The 18,443-nt window shown below is 44.4% G+C and overlaps 1 protein-coding gene across 1 annotated transcript in view; it reads right to left on the reverse strand.

Annotated features, from left to right (window-relative positions):
- HLTF (helicase like transcription factor) overlaps positions 1–18,443 on the reverse strand; it is a 178,774-nt gene that overhangs the window by 123,213 nt on the left and 37,118 nt on the right. The window contains exons 3-4 of the mRNA XM_069727608.1: positions 16,512–16,678; positions 3,114–3,247 (exon numbers count right to left, since the gene is read on the reverse strand). Coding sequence (XP_069583709.1) covers positions 3,114–3,247; positions 16,512–16,678 — 301 coding nt within the window. The remainder of the gene's footprint in view (positions 1–3,113; positions 3,248–16,511; positions 16,679–18,443) is intronic.

The following is an 18,443-nucleotide window of genomic DNA, read 5'->3' on the forward strand; positions in this document are numbered from 1 at the left end:
TGTTTGGGCACACGTCGGGGCTCAGAAGGGAGGGAGTACTAATTGACTTTTTGAACGCAAGATTGGCTGGAATCAATGGTGGCGCCATGTCGCGCTTGGAGACCCCTGATGTACCTAAACAGTGGAAACCCCTCAATTCTAACTCCAACACTAACCCCAACACACACCTACCCTAATCCCAAGTCTAGCCATAACCCTAATCTCAACCCTAACCCCAACACACCCCTAACCACATCCTTAACCCCAACACACCCCTAACCCTAATCCCAACCCTAACTATAACCCTAACCACAAGCCTAACCCTAATCTTAACCCTAATTCCAACCCTAACTCTAATTCTAACCGTAACCCTAAGGCTATGTGCCCAAGTTGCAGATTCGTGTGAGGATTTTTACGCAGTTTTTGAAAAATCCGCAGGCAAAACGCATTGCGTTTTACCGGCGGATTTACCGTGGATTTCCAGTGTTTTTGTGCGGATTTCACCTGCGGATTTCTATTAAGGAACAGGTGTAAAACGCTGCGGAATCCGCACAAAGAATTGACATGCTGCGGAAAATACAACACAGCGTTTCCGCACGGTATTTTCCGCACCATGGGCATAGCGGATTTGGTTTTCCATAGGTTTACATGGTACTGTAAACGTAATGGAAAACTGCTACGAATCCGCAGCGGCCAATCTGCTGCGGATCCGCAGCCAAATCTGCACCATGTGCACATAGCCCAATTCTAACCATAACCCTAATTCTAACCCTAATTGCAACCCTAACCCTAATTCTACCCCTAACCCTAATTGCAACCCTAACCCTAATCCTAACCCTAATCCTAACCCTAGTTCTAACCCTAATCCTAGTTCTAACCCTATCCCTAGTTCTAACCCTAAACCATAGTTCTAACCCTAACCATAGTTCTAACCCTAACCATAGTTCTAACCCTAACCATAGTTCTAACCCTAACCATAGTTCTAACCCTAACCATAGTTCTAACCCTAACCATAGTTCTAACCCTAACCCTAGTGGAAAATAAAAGTAAATATATTTTCTTTATTTTATTATGTTCCCTACCTATGGGGGTGATAAAGGGGGGGTTTATTTGTTATTTTTTTTATTTTGATCGCCGTGATAGAGACTATCACAGCGATCAAAATGTACCTGGAATGAATCTGCCTTTTGGAAGATGGCGGCGCTCATGGAGAAGACGGATGGACACCAGGAGGGACACCGGAGGTTGGTAAGTATGGGGGGGGGGGGGGGGGTTGCGATCAGAGCACTGGGGGGGGAGCAGACAGGAGGACAGAGGGGAGCGGAGCACAGGATGGGGGCAGTGGATCGGTGGCGGGGGCAGATCCCAGTCTCCAGCCATGGCCGATAATAATGGATCATCGGCCATGGCTGGATTGTAATATTTCACCAATTTTCAATGCTGAAATATTACGATTGCTCTGATTGAAAGTGAAAAGTCACTTTCAACAACTAATCAGAGCGATCGTAGCCATGGGGGGGGCGAAGCCACCCTCCCGGGATCAAGTACCACTCTCCCTGTCCTTGCAGGTCGGGTGAAATTACAGTTAACCCTTTCACCCGACCTGCAGGAGCGCGATCCTACCATGATGCATATGCTGCGTCACAGGTCGGATTGGCACAGGTTTTCATGACGCATTCGCTGCATCAAAGGTCGGGAAGGGGTTAAAAATAAACATAGTTATACTCACCTAACGCCTAATTCCGCAAAATCCCTCGTCTCCGGTAAAAAAAAACTAAAATAAAAATACAATATCCCTCACCTGTCCGTCGTTCTATCCCACGCCGTAATCCATGTCTGGGGGATAAATAGTTTTCAACCTGGATGGTGCCAAGATGCAACCATCCAGGCTGAGAACCACTGGTGAATGAGATGCTGTGTGCGCAGCATCAGTGACCAGGGGTGACATCATCGTGGTTACCTCTGGTCACTGAGGCTGCGTGCCCAACAGGGTTGAACTGCGGTGACCTCAGCACCGTTGGAAAAAGTCAGTGATGAGGTCACTGCAGTCCAAGCTCAGTGACTTCACAGCAGATCACCGTGAGAAATTCTATCCATGAGTTTTGACTGGTGGTTAAAGAAAATACAGGGAAACCCACACCAAACTATTTTTTTTATTTATAGCGCAGGCGGCGGGTGATGAATACTCCCATCAGCAGATCCTGCACTCACTGTTATTAGCTGCAGCAGGCGTCGGCTGATGGGAGTAATAGTTCCAGCAGCTGCTGCCATTGTGATCACTTGAATGCAAAAAACAAAGGAGAAAGATCATGCCATACAAAAAGGGATCACCAGAAGGAAATGTACAAAATGATTTTATTAATGCAGACTACTAGCAACAATTAAAAACAATTATATGTCAAACACATGTCTGTACACACAATCGCCAAAATAGGGTGATGGGCCTGGTCTAGCAGTTAGTGTATGGTAAAATGGCCTATACACAATATTTGATTGGAGACCCAGACCATCATATTGTATTGGAAGTATAAAGTAAGTAAATGGCAGGTTCTGATATGGTGAACAAAAAAAGTTAACTATACAAATCAAATTAATGAGCAGTACCACATGACTGCTCAGCACAGGAAGAGCTGCCATCGGGAAAATGGAGATGCAGGGACGTTCAGCAAAAATCTCGGCTTATACACGAGTATATACAGTATTAAGTTCCACAATTGGATGTGTTAAAATACAATGTTCCTGTGATGAAATAATCTTATGTGTCCCTCCTTGATGTGTACTTTGTAATGGCTGTGTCTTACTGTACAAGAACATGGTCTGATCAAACCACAGCTCCTGTGAAGAAAAAGGGTATACAGGCAGGACAGCAGGGGGGGCACTCCTTAAATGCTGCAGGGGTAGAGCTTCCTTGCCTGCAGTGTCAGAGCGCACACAGTTCGGGTTGTTAGTCAGGAGGGCAGAAGCTGTGCGCTCCGGCAGAACGCGGAGAACAACTCTGACTCATGCTCTCCTGGGCAACTTACTCTTAGCGCTGGTTCCTCGTCATCTCCACACTTGTTCATCCATCAAGTCATATATACATTACTCATCTTTTTCTTGAATACAAAATAGACAGTAAGGCAGCTACTACTTACTTTTGGAAACCGGCTCAAGCTTATAACCCTTTTTCTTCATATGGTCCACAACATGTTGCTCGTTTTCTTCCCTTCCCCAAAAACTCAGGGTGACCGGCATTGTGAAAGTATTGTGTGAACCATATGGAACTACACTGTGTAAGCAGGAAAAATTATGTTATTTCACACAGAAATCTCTTAATATTAATATTACAGGTCTGCTTTATATACTGTGCAAGACAGAGAGGAAAAAAAGATCACTGCATCGTGCTGACATTAGGGCAATGGCACCCATATTGCAGCTCTGTAGTTGTAGGACCGGACTGCAGAAGGACCCCCTTTATCTTGTCGGCAAGAAGCACACCCTACCTGATTCACTATAAACCCTGTAGACTGATGCCACAGACATGTATCACTTATTTCTATCATCTTTACAACTGTGTAGAGTTTCAGGCTACATTCAGGCAGGAGGATAAGGAGTGGATTTTTAGAATCGGACTTCAAGATAACGTAGACAGTGAGCACTCGCAGGCAGGGTCCTCTCTCCTTCTGTTCTTGTGTGTGCCTTGTTTTGCTCATGTTTATTGTACTGGTCTATAATTGCCCAATCCACGTGTAACGTGCCATGGAATATATGGCGCTATAAAATTGAATAAAAACAACAACAACGTAAGGTTAGTAAGTGGGGCACCACAACACAGTCCTCATGGAGGCGCCCTGACAGTGCCATATGTGGCTCCGGAGCCACTGGTTTGGGAACATTTGGCTGTTTTGTAGTTGCTCTCTGCAGAAGCATTTTACAGGGAGTGAACATTATAGTAAAGGAGCCCCTCAACAGTGAGAATAAAGAACCAGACAGCTTCAACACAGCTTTACAAGAAAATAAATAAATACATATGAATTAAATAGATTAAAACTAAAAATGTTTATTATTATGGTAGACTAAAATACATGCATATCTAAAAGGTCAGGTTGCGTATACCTGATGCAATATTAACCCCTTAGTGACAGAGCCAATTTAGTACTTAATGACCAGGCCAATTTTTGCAATTCTGACCACTGTCACTTTATGAGGTTATAACTCTGGAACGCTTCAATGGATCCCGCTGATTCTGAGACTGTTTTTTCGTGACATATTGTACTTCATGTTAGTGGTAACATTTCTTCGATATTACTTGCGATTATTTATGAAAAAAACGGAAATATGGCGAAAATTTTTAAAATTTTGCAATTTTCAAACTTTGTATTTTTATGCTCTTAAAATTAGAGAGATATGTCACGAAAAATAGTTAATAAATAACATTTCCCACATGTCTACTTTACATCAGCACAATTTTGGAAACAAAATTTTTTTTTTGTTAGGGAGTTATAAGGGTTAAAAGTTGACCAGCAATTTCTCATTTTTACAACACCATTTTTTTTTAGGGACCACATCACATTTGAAGTCATTTTGAGGGGTCTATATGATAGAAAATAATGAAGTGTGACACCATTCTAAAAACTACACCCCCTCAAGGTTCTCAAAACCACATTCAAGAAGTTTATTAACCCTTTACGTGCTTCACAGGAACTGAAACAATGTGGAAGGAAAAAATGAACATTTAACTTTTTTTTGCAAACATCTCAATTCAGAACCATTTTTTTTATTTTCACAAGTGTAAAAACAGAAATGTAACCATAAATTTTGTTATGCAATTTCTCCTGAATACGCCAATACCCCATATGTGGGGGTAAACCACTCTTTGGGCGCACCGCAGAACTTAGAAGTGAAGGAGCGCCGTATGACTTTTTCAATGCAGAATTGGCTGGAATTGAGATCGGACGCCATGTCATGTTTAGAGAGCCCCTGATGTACCTAAACAGTGGAAACTCCCCACAAGTGACACCATTTTGGAAACTAGACCCCTTAACCCCTTTACCCCCAAGGGTGGTTTGCACGTTAATGACCGGGCCAATTTTTACAATTCTGACCACTGTCCCTTTATGAGGTTATAACTCTGGAACGCTTCAATGGATCCTGATGATTCTGACATTGTTTTCTTGTGACATATTGTACTTCATGACAATGGTAAAAATTATTTGATAGTACCTGAGTTTATTTGTGAAAAAAACGGAAATTTGGCAAAAATTATGAAAATTTCGCAATTTTCCAACTTTGAATTTTTATGCAATTAAATCACAGAGATATGTCACACAAAATACTTAATAAGTAACATTTCCCACATGTCTACTTTACATCAGCACAATTTTGGAAACAAAATTTTTTTTTGTTAGGGAGTTATAAGGGTTAAAAGTTGACCAGCAATTTCTCATTTCTACAACACCATTTTATTTTAGGGACCACATCTCATTTGAAGTCATTTTGAGGGGTCTATATGATAGAAAATACCCAAGTGTGACACCATTCTAAAAACTACACCCCTCAAGGTGCTCAAAACCATATTCAAGAAGTTTATTAACCCTTCTGGTGCTTCACAGGAATTTTTTGAATGTTTAAATAAAAATGAACATTTAACTTTTTTTCACAAAAAATTTAATTCAGCTCCAATTTGTTTTATTTTACCAAGGGTAACAGGAGAAAATGGACCCCAAACATTGTTGTACAATTTGTCCTGAGTATGCCAATACCCCACATGTGGGGGTAAACCACTGTTTGGGCGCATGGCAGAGCTCGGAAGCGAAGGAGTGCCATTTGACTTTTCAATGCAAAATTGACTGGAATTGAGATGGGACGCCATGTTTCGTTTGGAGAGCCCCTGACGTGGCTAAACATTGAAACCCCCCACAAGTGACACCATTTTGGAAAGTAGACCCCCTAAGGAACTTATCTAGAGGTGTGGTGAGCACTTTGACCCAACAAGTGCTTCACAGAAGTTTATAATGTAGAACCTTAAAAATAAAAAATCATATTTTCCCACAAAAATTATTTTTATAGCCCCCAGTTTTGTATTTTCCTGAGGGTAACAGGAGAAATTGGACCCCAAAATTTGTTGCCCAATTTGTCCTGAGTGCGCTGATACCTCATATATGGGGGGGAACCACTGTTTGGGCGCATGGGAGGGCTCGGAAGGGAAGGAGCTCCATTTGGAATGAGGACTTAGATGGAATGGTCTGCAGGTGTCACATTGCATTTGCAGAGCCCCTAATGTACCTAAACAGTAGAAACCTCCCACAAGTGACACCATTTTGGAAACTAGACCCCCTAAGGAACTCATCTAGATGTGTTGTGATAGCTTTGAACCCCCAAGTGTTTCACTACAGTTTGTAACGCAGGGCCGTGAAAATTAAAAAAAAAAATCTTTCCCCCCAAAATTATTTTTTAGCCCCCAGTTTTGTATTTTCCCGAGGGTAAGAGGAGAAATTCGACCCCAAAAGTTGTTGTCCAATTTGTCCTGAGTACGCTGATACCCCGAATGTTGGGGGAAACCACCGTTTGAGCGCATGGCAGAGCTCGGAAGGGAAGGAGCGCCATTTGGAATGCAGACTTAGATGGAATGGTCTGCAGACGTCACATTGCGTTTGCAGAACCCCTAATGTACCTAAACAGTAGAAACCCCCCACAAGTGACCCCATATTGGAAACTAGACCCCCCAGGGAACTAATCTAGATGTGTTGTGAGAACTTTGAACCCCCAAGTGTTTCACTACAGTTTATAACGCAGAGCCGTGAAAATAAAAAATCTTTTTTTTTCCCACTAAAAATATGTTTTAGCCCCGAGTTTTGTATTTTCCCAAGGGTAACAGGAGAAATTGGACCCCAAAAGTTGTTGTCCTATTTGTCCTGAGTACGCTGATACCCCATATGTTGGCACACGGGAGAGCTCGGAAGGGAAGAAGCACTGTTTTACTTTTTCAACGCAGAATTGGCTGGAATTGAGATCGGACGCCATGTCGCGTTTGGAGAGCCCCTGATGTGCCTAAACAGTGGAAACCCCCCAATTATAACTGAAACCCTAATCCAAACACATCCCTAACCCTAATCCCAACAGTAACCCTAACCACACCTCTAACCCTGACACACCCCTAACCCTAATCCCAACCCTATTCCCAACCGTAAATGTAATCTAAACCCTAACTGTAACTTTAGCCCCAACCCAAACTGTAGCCCTAGCCCTAACCCTAGCCCTAACCCTAGCCCTAACCCTAGCCCTAGCCCTAACCCTAGCCCTAACCCTAGCCCTAACCCTAGCCCTAGCCCTAACCCTAACCCTAACCCTAGCCCTAACCCTAGCCCTAACTCTAACCCTAGCCCTAATGGGAAAATGGAAATAAATACATTTTTTTAATTTTTCCCTAACTAAGGGGGTGATGAAGGGGGGTTTGATTTACTTTTATAGCGGGTTTTTTAGCGGATTTTTATGATTGGCAGCCGTCACACACTGAAAGACGCTTTTTATTGCAAAAAATATTTTTTGCGTTACCACATTTTGAGAGCTATAATTTTTCTATATTTTGGTCCACAGAGTCATGTGAGGTCTTGTTTTTTGCGGGACGAGTTGATGTTTTTATTGGTAACATTTTCGGGCACGTGACATTTTTTGATCGCTTTTTATTCCGATTTTTGTGAGGCAGAATGACCAAAAACCAGCTATTCGTGAATTTCTTTTGGGGGAGGCGTTTATACCGTTCCGCGTTTGGTAAAATTGATGAAGCAGTTTTATTCTTCGGGTCAGTACGATTACAGCGACACCTCATTTATATCATTTTTTTATGTTTTGGCGCTTTTATACGATAAAAACTATTTTATAGAAAAAATAATTATTTTTGCATCGCTTTATTCTCAGGACTATAACTTTTTTATTTTTTTGCTGATGATGCTGTATGGCGGCTCGTTTTTTGCGGGACAAGATGACGTTTTCAGCGGTACCATGGTTAGTTATATCTGTCTTTTTGATCGCGTGTTATTCCACTTTTTGTTCGGCGGTATGATAATAAAGCGTTGTTTTTTGCCTCGTTTTTTTTTTTTTTTCTTACGGTGTTTACTGAAGGGGTTAACTAGTGGGCCAGTTTTATAGGTCGGGCCGTTACGGACGCGGCGATACTAAATATGTGTACTTTTATTTTTATTTTTTTATTTAGATAAAGAAATGTATTTATGGGAATAATATTTTTTTTTTTTTCATTATTTTGGAATATTTTTTTTTATTTTTTTTTTTTTACACATTTGAAATTTTTTTTTTTTACTTTTTTACTTTGTCCCAGGGGGGGACATCACAGATCAGTGATCTGACAGTTTGCACAGCACTCTGTCAGATCACTGATCTGACATGCAGCGCTGCAGCCTTCACAGTGCCTGCTCTGAGCAGGCTCTGTGAAGCCACCTCCCTCCCTGCAGGACCCGGATCCGCGGCCATCTTGGATCCGGGGCTGGAGGGAGCAGGGAGGGAGGTGAGACCCTCGCAGCAACGCGATCACATCGCGTTGCTGCGGGGGGCTCAGGGAAGCCCGCAGGGAGCCCCCTCCCTGCGCGGTGCTTCCCTGTACCGCCGGCACATCGCGATCATCTTTGATCGCGGTGTGCCGGGGGTTAATGTGCCGGGGGCGGTCCGTGACCGCTCCTGGCACATAGTGCCGGATGTCAGCTGCGATAAACAGCTGACACCCGGCCGCGATCGGCGGCGCTCCCCCTGTGAGCGCTGCCGATCGCATATGACGTACTATTGCGTCCTTGGGAAGTAAGGCCCACCCCACATGGACGCAATAGTACGTCTAATGGCAGAAAGGGGTTAAGGAACTTATCTAGATGTGTGGTGAGCACTTTGAACCCCCAAGTGCTTCACAGAAGTTTATAACGTAGAGCCGTGAAAATAAAAAAATCGCTTTTGTTTACACAAAAATGATCTTTTTGCCCACAAATTTTTATTTTCACAAGGGTAACAGGAGAAATTAGACCACTAAAGTTGTTGTGCAATTTCTCCTGAGTACGTCGATAACCAATATGTGGGGGTAAACCACTGTTTGGGCGCACCGCAGAGCTTGGAAGAGAAAGGGTGCCGTTTTACTTTTTCAATGTAGAATTGGCTGGAATTGAGATCGGACGCCATGTCGCGTTTGGAGAGCCCCTGATGTGCCTAAACAGTAGAAATCCCCCACAAGTGACCCCATTTTGGAAACTAGACCCCCATGGAACTTATCTAGATGTGTGGTGAGAACCTTGAATGCCCAAGTGCTTCACAGAAGTTTATAATGCAGAGCCGTGAAAATAAAATATTTTTTTTTCCACAAAAAAGATTTTTTAGCCCCCAAGTTTTTATTTTCACAAGGGTAACAGGAGAAATTGGACTGCAAAAGTTGTTGTCCAATTTATCCCGAGTACGCTGATGCGCCATATGTGGGGGTAAACCACTGTTTGGGCGCACGGCAGAGCTCGGAAGGGAAGGAGCGCCTTTTTGGAATGCAGACTTTGATAGAATGGTCTGTGGGCATTATGTTGCGATTGCAGAGCCCCTGATATACCTAAACTGCAGTAACCCCCCACAAGTGACCCCATTTTGGAAACTAGACCCCCCAAGGAACTTATCTAGATGTGTGGTGAGAACTTTGAATGCCCAAGTGCTTCACAGATGTTTAGAATGCAGAGTCGTGAAAATAAAAAATATTTTATTTTTTCACAAAAAAGATATTGTAGCCCCAAAGTTTTTATTTTCACAAGGGTAACAAGAGAAATTGGACCCCAGAAGTTGTTGTCCAATTTATCCCGAGTACGCTGATGCCCCATATGTGGGGGTAACCCACTGTTTGGGCGCACGGCAGAGCTCAGAAGGGAGGGAGCACCATTTGACTTTTTGAGCGCAAAATTGGCTGTCGTGTTTGGAGACCCCCTGATGTACCTAAACAGTGGAAACCCCCCAATTCTAGCGCCAACCCTAACCCCAACACACCCCTAACCCTAATCCCAACCTGATCCATAATCCTAATCACTAACCCTAACCATAATCACAACCCTTACCCCAAAACAACCCTAATGTCAACCCTAACCATAAGCCTAATCAAAACCCTAAATCCAACACACCCCTAATCCTAATCTCAACCCTAACCTCAAACCTAACCCTAATCCCAATACACCCCTAATCACAACCCTAACCTTAACCCTAATCCCAAACCTAACCCTAATCCCAAGCGTAACCCTAATGCCAACCCTAATACCAACCCTAATCCAAACCCTAACCCTAATCCCAGCTCTAACCCTAACTTTAGCCCCAACCCTAGCCCTAATTTTAGCCCCAACCCTAAGGCTACTTTCACACTTGCGTCGTTTGGCATTCCGTCGCAATCCGTCGTTTTGGACAAGAAACGGATCCTGCAAATGTGCCCGCAGGATGCGTTTTTTGCCCATAGACTTGTATTGCCGACGGTTCGTGACGGATGGCCACACGTCGCGTCCGTCGTGCACTGGATCAGTTGTGTTTTGGCGGAGCGTCGGCACAAAAAAACGTTCAATGAAACGTTTTTTTGTACGTCGCATCCGCCATTTCTGACCGCGCATGCGTGGCCGTAACTCCGCCCCCTCCTCCCCAGGACATAGATTGGGCAGCGGATGCGTTGAAAAACTACAGCTGCTGCCCACGTTGTGCACAATTTTCACAACGTGCGTCGGTATGTCGGGCCGACGCATTGCGACGGCCCCGTACCGACGTAAGTGTGAAAGAAGCCTAACCCTAAATTTAGCCCCAAACCTAACCCTAAATTTAGCCCCAACCCTAACCCTAAATTTAGCCCCAACCCTAGCCCTAACCCTAGCCCTAACCCTAGCCCCAACCCTACCCCTAACCCTACCCCTAACCCTACCCCTAACCCTACCCCTAACCCTGCCCCTACCCCTAACCCTAATTTTAGCCCCAACTGCTGTTCTCATGCCGGCCGGCAGATGGAGACAGATGGCGGGCGCACTGGGCATGCGCCCGCCATTTTCTTCTGCCGGCGGCCAGGAGGAGCAGCAAGAGGATCCAGGGACCTAGGTGAGTATGCTAGGGTCCCCGAATCCCCCTATTTCTCTGTCCTCTGATGTGCGATCACATCAGAGGACAGAGAATCACACTTTACTTTTTTTTTTTTTTTTGCGGTCGCCGGTAAACAGTTAATTACCGGCGATCGCAAAACAGGGGTCGGTAATACCGACCCCGATCATGCTCTTTAGGGTCTCGGCTACCCCCGGCAGCCGAGACCCCAAAGATTCTCCCGGTGCCGGCCGGCGGGCGCACTGCGCATGCGCCCGCCATTTTGAAGATGGCGGCGCCCACCGGGAGACACGAGGAGCATCGGGGGAGCTAGGTGAGTATTGGGGGGCCACCTGGGACCCCCTTTCTCTGTCCTCCGATGTGCGATCACATCGGAGGACAGAGAAATTAAAAAGAGATCGCGTTTTTTTTTTTTTTTTGCAATCGCCGGTAAACGGTTAATTACCGGCGATCGCAAATGCGGGGTGGGTTAAAAAACCCCCGAATCATGTTCTCTGGGGTCTCGGCTACCCCCGGCAGCCGAGACCCCGGAGAAAATCGGCCTCAGGGGGGCGCTATTGACTTTTTCCACAGCGCCGTTAATTAACGGCGCTGTGGTTTAAGTACCCTTAGCGGCCGCCGTTAAAAGGCGTATCGGCGGTCGCTAAGGGGTTAAGATAAATATAGATATAAAGATAAAATCATAAACTTTTAATTCAGATAAAAGGTAAAATTGCAATAAATGAGTTCATATCTACTATATAATTGTCTAAGGGGTACTTCCGTCTGTCTGTCTGTCCTTCTGTCACGGATATTCATTGGTCCTGGCCTCTGTCTATCATGGAAATCCAAGTCGCTGATTGGTCGCCGCAAAACAGCCACGACCAATCAGCGATGGGCACAGTCCGGAAGAAAATGGCCACTCCATACTCCCCGCAGTAAGTGGCCGGCGCCCGCTCCCCGCACTCACTGTCCCCGGCGCTCCGCTCCCCGCAGTCAGTGGCCGGCGCCCACTCCCCGCACTGTGTCCCCGGCGCTCCGCTCCCCGTAGTCAGTGTCCCCGGCGCTCCGCTCCCCGCACCGTGTCCCCGGCGCTCCGCTCCCCGCACCATGTCCCCGGCGCTCCGCTCCCCGCACGCTCCATACTCCCCTCCGGTCACCGCTAACACAGGGTTAATGCCGGCGGTAACGCATTCCGTTACCGCCGCTATTAACCCTGTGTGTCCCCAACCTTTTACTATTGATGCTGCCTATGCGGCATCAATAGTAAAAGAAAGTAATGTTAAAAATAGTACAAAAACAAAAAAACTGCTATACTCACCCTCCGTTGTCCGCTGAGCCACTGGCGCCCGCCGCCATCTTCCTTTACAACTGATGCTTTGCGAAATTACCCATAAGACCTAGCGGTGTCGCGAGACCGCATCCTGGGAATGCAAGATGGCAGCAGCCGCACGCTCATCTGCACAGCGCCGTTGGATCCAGGAAGCGGGGAGACGGGACGCTGAGGAGCAGCGACGAGAATGGTGAGTATGTTCAACTACAAGGGGCACTCGGATCGTTAGGGAGTATGTTTATTTTTTGTTTTTTGAACCTGTGACATACGTGGCTCGGTAATATAGTACGTCACTGTGCAATATCCTACGTGGCTCTGTGCTGTATACTACAAGGCTGGGCAATATACTACGTCGCTGTGCAATATACTACGTGGCTGGACAATATACTACGTGGCTGAACAATATACTACCTCACTCTGCAATATACCATGTGGCTCTGTGCTGTATACTACGTGGCTGGGCAATATACTACGTAAATGGGCAATATACTACGTCATTGAGCAATATACTACGTGGCTGGGCAATATACTACGTGGCTGGTGTTGTGAGTTCTGTTTTTGGGCTCCCTCTGGTGGTTACTGATGGTACTGGGTGACTTGTGTTCTCTGCGGTCTCTGGTGTCCACCTGTTCCATCAGGTTATGGGTGTTTCCTATTTAACCTGGCTTTTTTGTCATTTCCTCGCCGGCTATCAATGTAATCAGCGTGTCTTTTTACCTCTGCTCCCTGCGTCTGTTATCTTCAGGACAAGCTAAGTTTTGATTTTCCTGTTCCACGTTTTGCTTACTTTTTGTCTTAGTCCAGCTTGCAGATATGTGATTCCTTGCTGCTGGTTGCTCTAGTGGGCTGAAATTACTCCTCATGTTCCATGAGTTGGCACATGAGTTCAAGTAATTTCAGGATGGTTTTTTGAAGGGTTTTTCGCTGACCGCGCAGTTCACTTTTGTATCCTCTGCTATCTAGCTTTAGCGGGCCTCATTTTTGCTGATTCTATTTTCATAACTACGTATGTGCTTTCCTCTCATTTCACCGTTATTACATGTGGGGGGCTGCTATTTCTGTGGGGTGTTTCTCTGGAGGCAAGTGAGGTCTGTGTTTCTTCCCCGGCTACTGCTAGTTGTGTGTTTAGGTTCAGGATCGCGGTCAGCTCAGGTTCCATCACCCTAGAGCTTGTTTTGTTTTTGTGCTTGTCCTTTTGTGATCCCCTGCCATTGGGATCATGACAGGCTGGGCAATATACTACGTGGCTGGGCAATATACTACGTGGCTGGGCAATATACTACGTCGATGAGCAATATACTTCGTGGCTGTGCAATATACTACGTGGACATGCATATTCTAGAATACCCGATGCATTAGAATCGGGCCACCATCTAGTTAAAACATAATTATTTCCAATACGAGAAGCAGTACTATTTGCAAACGTGGGGCACCGCAATGGGCACATGCTTCACGCCCAGTTACGCTAATCTGTATGTAGGAACTGGAAGCAACAACACATCTTCAAGGAGGGTTCATTACATACAGGATTAAAACTTTGGCGTCGCTTTATCGACGACATCCTGCTTATTTGGGAAGGAAGTACAACAGAACTTAATCACTTTATTTCAAATTTAAATAACAATCAATTTGGTCTAGAATTCACTCCTACTATTAGTAATACCGAGGTCAATTTTCTAGATCTGACTATTTATGTGGAAAACAAACACATTAAAAATGAAGTGTTTCTGCAAAGAGGTAGACTCAAACAGCTTTATACATATTACAAGCTGTCACCTCCCAATCTGGCTTACAAATATCCCTAAAGGACAATGTACTCGCATCAGAAGAAACTGTACAGATTTGGAGGATTATAATAATGAGACTACACATATCACCAAACAATTTGAAGCAAAGGGTTATAAGGTACAAACCCTCGATATGGCTAGGCAGCTAGTAGGCCACATACCGAGAGAAAGCCTGATACACAAAGCGAAAACGGCAAACAATGCCCCAGATATCCATCAACAAATAAAAAAAATGTACCTATAGTCACAGTTTCATTCAGGATACAAAACATTTATAAATATAGTTAATAAACATTGGACAATCCTACAAGGTGACAAAAACAGTGGGGACCTACTGCCCAATAATCCCAGATTTGTCCACACAAAGGCACAAAATCTGGGCCTTCTCCTAGCGCCAACAACGAAACCGGTTTTCTCAAGGACAGGGGTACCCGTAAAAATAGTAGACCCCCATCAATTGGGATTCAGGTCATGTGGTAAATGTTCATGCTGCAAACGCACATCCCTCAAGAAATCGGTTAAAACTACATTCACGGATTCAAGTGCCACTAGAAAGTTTCACATTAAAAATTGCATATCCTGTGAAACGACAGGGGTAATCTATATACTGAAGTGTCCTTGTAATAAATTGTACGTGGGCCGAACCAAGAGGCCCCTAAGGGTCAGAATATAAGAACACCTAGACAACATCCAGAAGGGTTTCAAAGGACACCCCTTATCCTGCCATATTTTTTTAGAAAAGCATAATCAATCATATGCAGATGTCCTTTTTTGCGGAATTCAAATAGTCCAGCAAAACCCTAGGGGTGGGGATTCTCTAAGATCAATGTCCAGGGTAGAATCCAAATGGATCTTCATGTTGGATAGCCTGGCCCCCAAAATGACTTAATCATGAAATAGAGTTGTGTGCTTTTTAATTTCTAAACCAATAACGGTATTTGCCTTTTAAATAAACCCATACATATCCAGTCATCCATCTATAAGTGACCTTTGGGTTAGGGATCTAGGCGGGATCCCATACTATAGTTTAAAGCTTTAGTCTTCTTGTGATAATTTATTGCAATTTTACCTTTTATCTGAATTAAAATTATATGATTTTATCTTTATATCTATATTTATCTTAATACTGCATCAGGTATATGCAACCTGACCTTTTAGATATGCATGTATTTTAGTCTACTATAATAATAAAAATTTTTTAGTTTTAATCTATTTAATCCATATCTCCCTAAGTTATCACCCCTTCTCTTTTTTCTATCCATCCATGGGCAATAATTCTTACTCACTGCATACGCGATCATGGCACCAGTTATTTTATTATTTGACCACGCAGCCCTTAATGTATTATATGTATGGCCCTTCTCCATTATTCCCTATATAGCTCTATGCGCTCCAACTGAGGTTTTTCACCGTTATTTAATGCATTTGGTACTCCACATTCAAACTAACATACTATCTATAAGTCACACTATTCAGGTTATCTAGGCAGGCTTTCACTGAAGGGGGCGGGTGGACAACCGCTATATAAGGTTAGGGCTCCATGGGGAACTCCAGCCCTGACGAAGAGGGATTGTATCCTTCGAAACGCGTTGGATTTGTTAATCCCTATACGCACCCGCCCACTAGCTGTGTGATGTCACATTACCCGCCACGCCCCTTCCACACTCCGCCAACGCTTCGGCGTCGCTTCTGGCCGGGGCACGCTAGAAGTTGGCGGTTCCTGCCTACTCCCGGCGTCCGGCAAGTAAGGCCTCTCTGGGGGAAGCAAGCCATTACCTTCACCCCCCAGCTTCACGGTCCTGCAGTACGGAGCCAGTTACACTTATCTATGAGGACTAACACATCCTGACATCTTAAGCTACCTTTACTTCAACAACCAGTAAGTGCACGAGTATATGGTTAAACGGCTTTTTTGCACACAGTGTTGCCCTTGCATATGCCTCTAGAGCACAGTTATAGGAGCATTACTCAACAGCGCAGGTGACAAATCTATATATGTTTTATATATAAATACCTGACTGTGTTCATCATGTCATTAAATACATTTACATTTGACCAGCTTACTTTTTTGGAAATTGCCTGTGCCCCTGACGACCAATGTGTGAGAATTTCACACGGGCCAACTAGCTTAATCAATTATTGATAATATATATGGAAACAAATGGTCATGACTGTAATGGCTAATCACACACACTAATTCAGCTATGCATTTGAACCAATTTGGCCACGCGAGAGTGTCAAATTTAATAACTGAATTGTCAAATTAGAAGCATTACCAGCTAAATGCACAGATGATACTAGGGCTATAAACCATATGAGATGCTACAAACACAAGCCTTGCATTCTGTGAAGCTGTAACTTACCCTTCAATTCTCACCATCTTCTGGTCCATAATTTGTGCTAAAGCTGCAGCAAGTTCTTTCCTGATGTGACCAACTTGTTCCCCATTAACATTATTCACTTTCACGGCGTTCTTGTCATACGGATTGCTCGGCTCTCGCTGGAGGGCTACCATTTCATTATTGTTTACCTGCAAACATTGACATAATGTATTATTTAAAAAATATGTATGTCCAGCTTTAAAATGTTCTTAAAGGGGTTTTCCGGCTTCTGAAACTCAAAACGAAGACACTGTATTTATCACCCTCCCCAGGTCCAGCACTGAGCCGGTGTCTATTTTTGCTTGCCGTGCAGACGATGCGATGACAGAGCGGGAGCCAGTGACCTGGCGGCTCAGAGACACTTATCCAGTATACCAGGGCACAGCAATTCACTCACTTATTGGCTGTACACAATGAAGGCGGATGTATACAGATGACAAGTAGGAAAAAACATTTTTTTTAATTTTTTTTTGTAGATAAAACTGAACAAGTTTTTATACGCTCGTGTGAACCTACCTCAACAAACACTAGGAGAAGCGGGAGAAACTGGCATAGACTCACGCTGGACCCAGGAAGGGCAAGTAAAACAGTGTGTGGAGAAACGGGGAAGGAGGGGGCCCCGGTCCGCTAGCCAAAACCGCATGGACCAGGGATCCCCCCACAGCATGCCCGCTCTCCCTTTAACTTAGGCATAACACTACTCAGACATCACAGGTTGAGGGTTAACAGTGTGGCAATGCTTTATTGAACAACAAAACAGGCAGATAACACATAGAACAGTCCCAGCAAAATACCCCAAGATGGTGCACATTACAGAGTCTCACCCGTTCGCTGACTCGTAGGGATAATGGCAGCTGTTACTTCAGAGCTTCCAGGGTCGACTACCCCACCTGTGGCACATACACAGAGGAGGTAACGACAAGTGTAGGAAGATGACAGTCCACTGAGGTATAAGGCCAGTTGACCCGATGGTCAAAACCTGGCCTCTCCAAACGTATCCATGGTTCAGCGATGGTCAATTGAGCAGATCTGTATTCTCTCAACCAGGTCCGAGGTCCCCTAGGTTGTTTCTTGTAGAGTGATAGATCTGTGTCCTTCGTGATGGAGTCATGATATATTGGCTGCAGTCCTGTAGAGTCCCTGGATGTCTTGGCAGAATCTCTGGCTGTCTCTCTCTGTCTCTCAAGTCTATACAGAAGTATGTAAATAGGGCAGCACACTGCAGCGCCAAAACATGCAAACTTGAAAACACAAAATTTGAACTGCATTACTGCACTGAAAATATGAAAAATGAGAGCTTTTAGCGCATAAAAATGGCCAATTTTATGTGTACCTCGTAGCCACGATAAGGCATCTCTCTTATACGAGGCCCTACGCTTGACCTACCTCTCTGAGAATAAACGTCTCCATCTGAATGGGTACATGTGAAACCTCTCCTTGGACTCAAATTCTCTCTCACTGTGGAGGGGTATTGGACCTATTATAATTAAAACACCTGAAGCTAGGAGGCGGGGAGTGCACGATCAGAAGGCTAGAGAATACATTTCAAAAAACCTGATCTGCACATCCAAACATAGACACAGTGTGAACAGGTGCTGAACCCAGAGTCGCCAACTCGTATATATTTAAGTAAATAGGGCAGCACACTGCAGCGCCAAAACATGCAAACTTGAAAACACAAAATTTGAACTGCATTACTGCACTGAAAATATGAAAAATGAGAGCTTTTAGCGCATAAAAATGGCCAATTTTATGTGTACCTCGTAGCCACGATAAGGCATCTCTCTTATACGAGGCCCTACGCTTGACCTACCTCTCTGAGAATAAACGTCTCCATCTGAATGGGTACATGTGAAACCTCTCCTTGGACTCAAATTCTCTCTCACTGTGGAGGGGTATTGGACCTATTATAAT

This window comes from Ranitomeya imitator, chromosome 5 (genome assembly GCF_032444005.1).
Source record: "Ranitomeya imitator isolate aRanImi1 chromosome 5, aRanImi1.pri, whole genome shotgun sequence".
NCBI classification, from domain to species: Eukaryota; Metazoa; Chordata; class Amphibia; order Anura; family Dendrobatidae; genus Ranitomeya; species Ranitomeya imitator.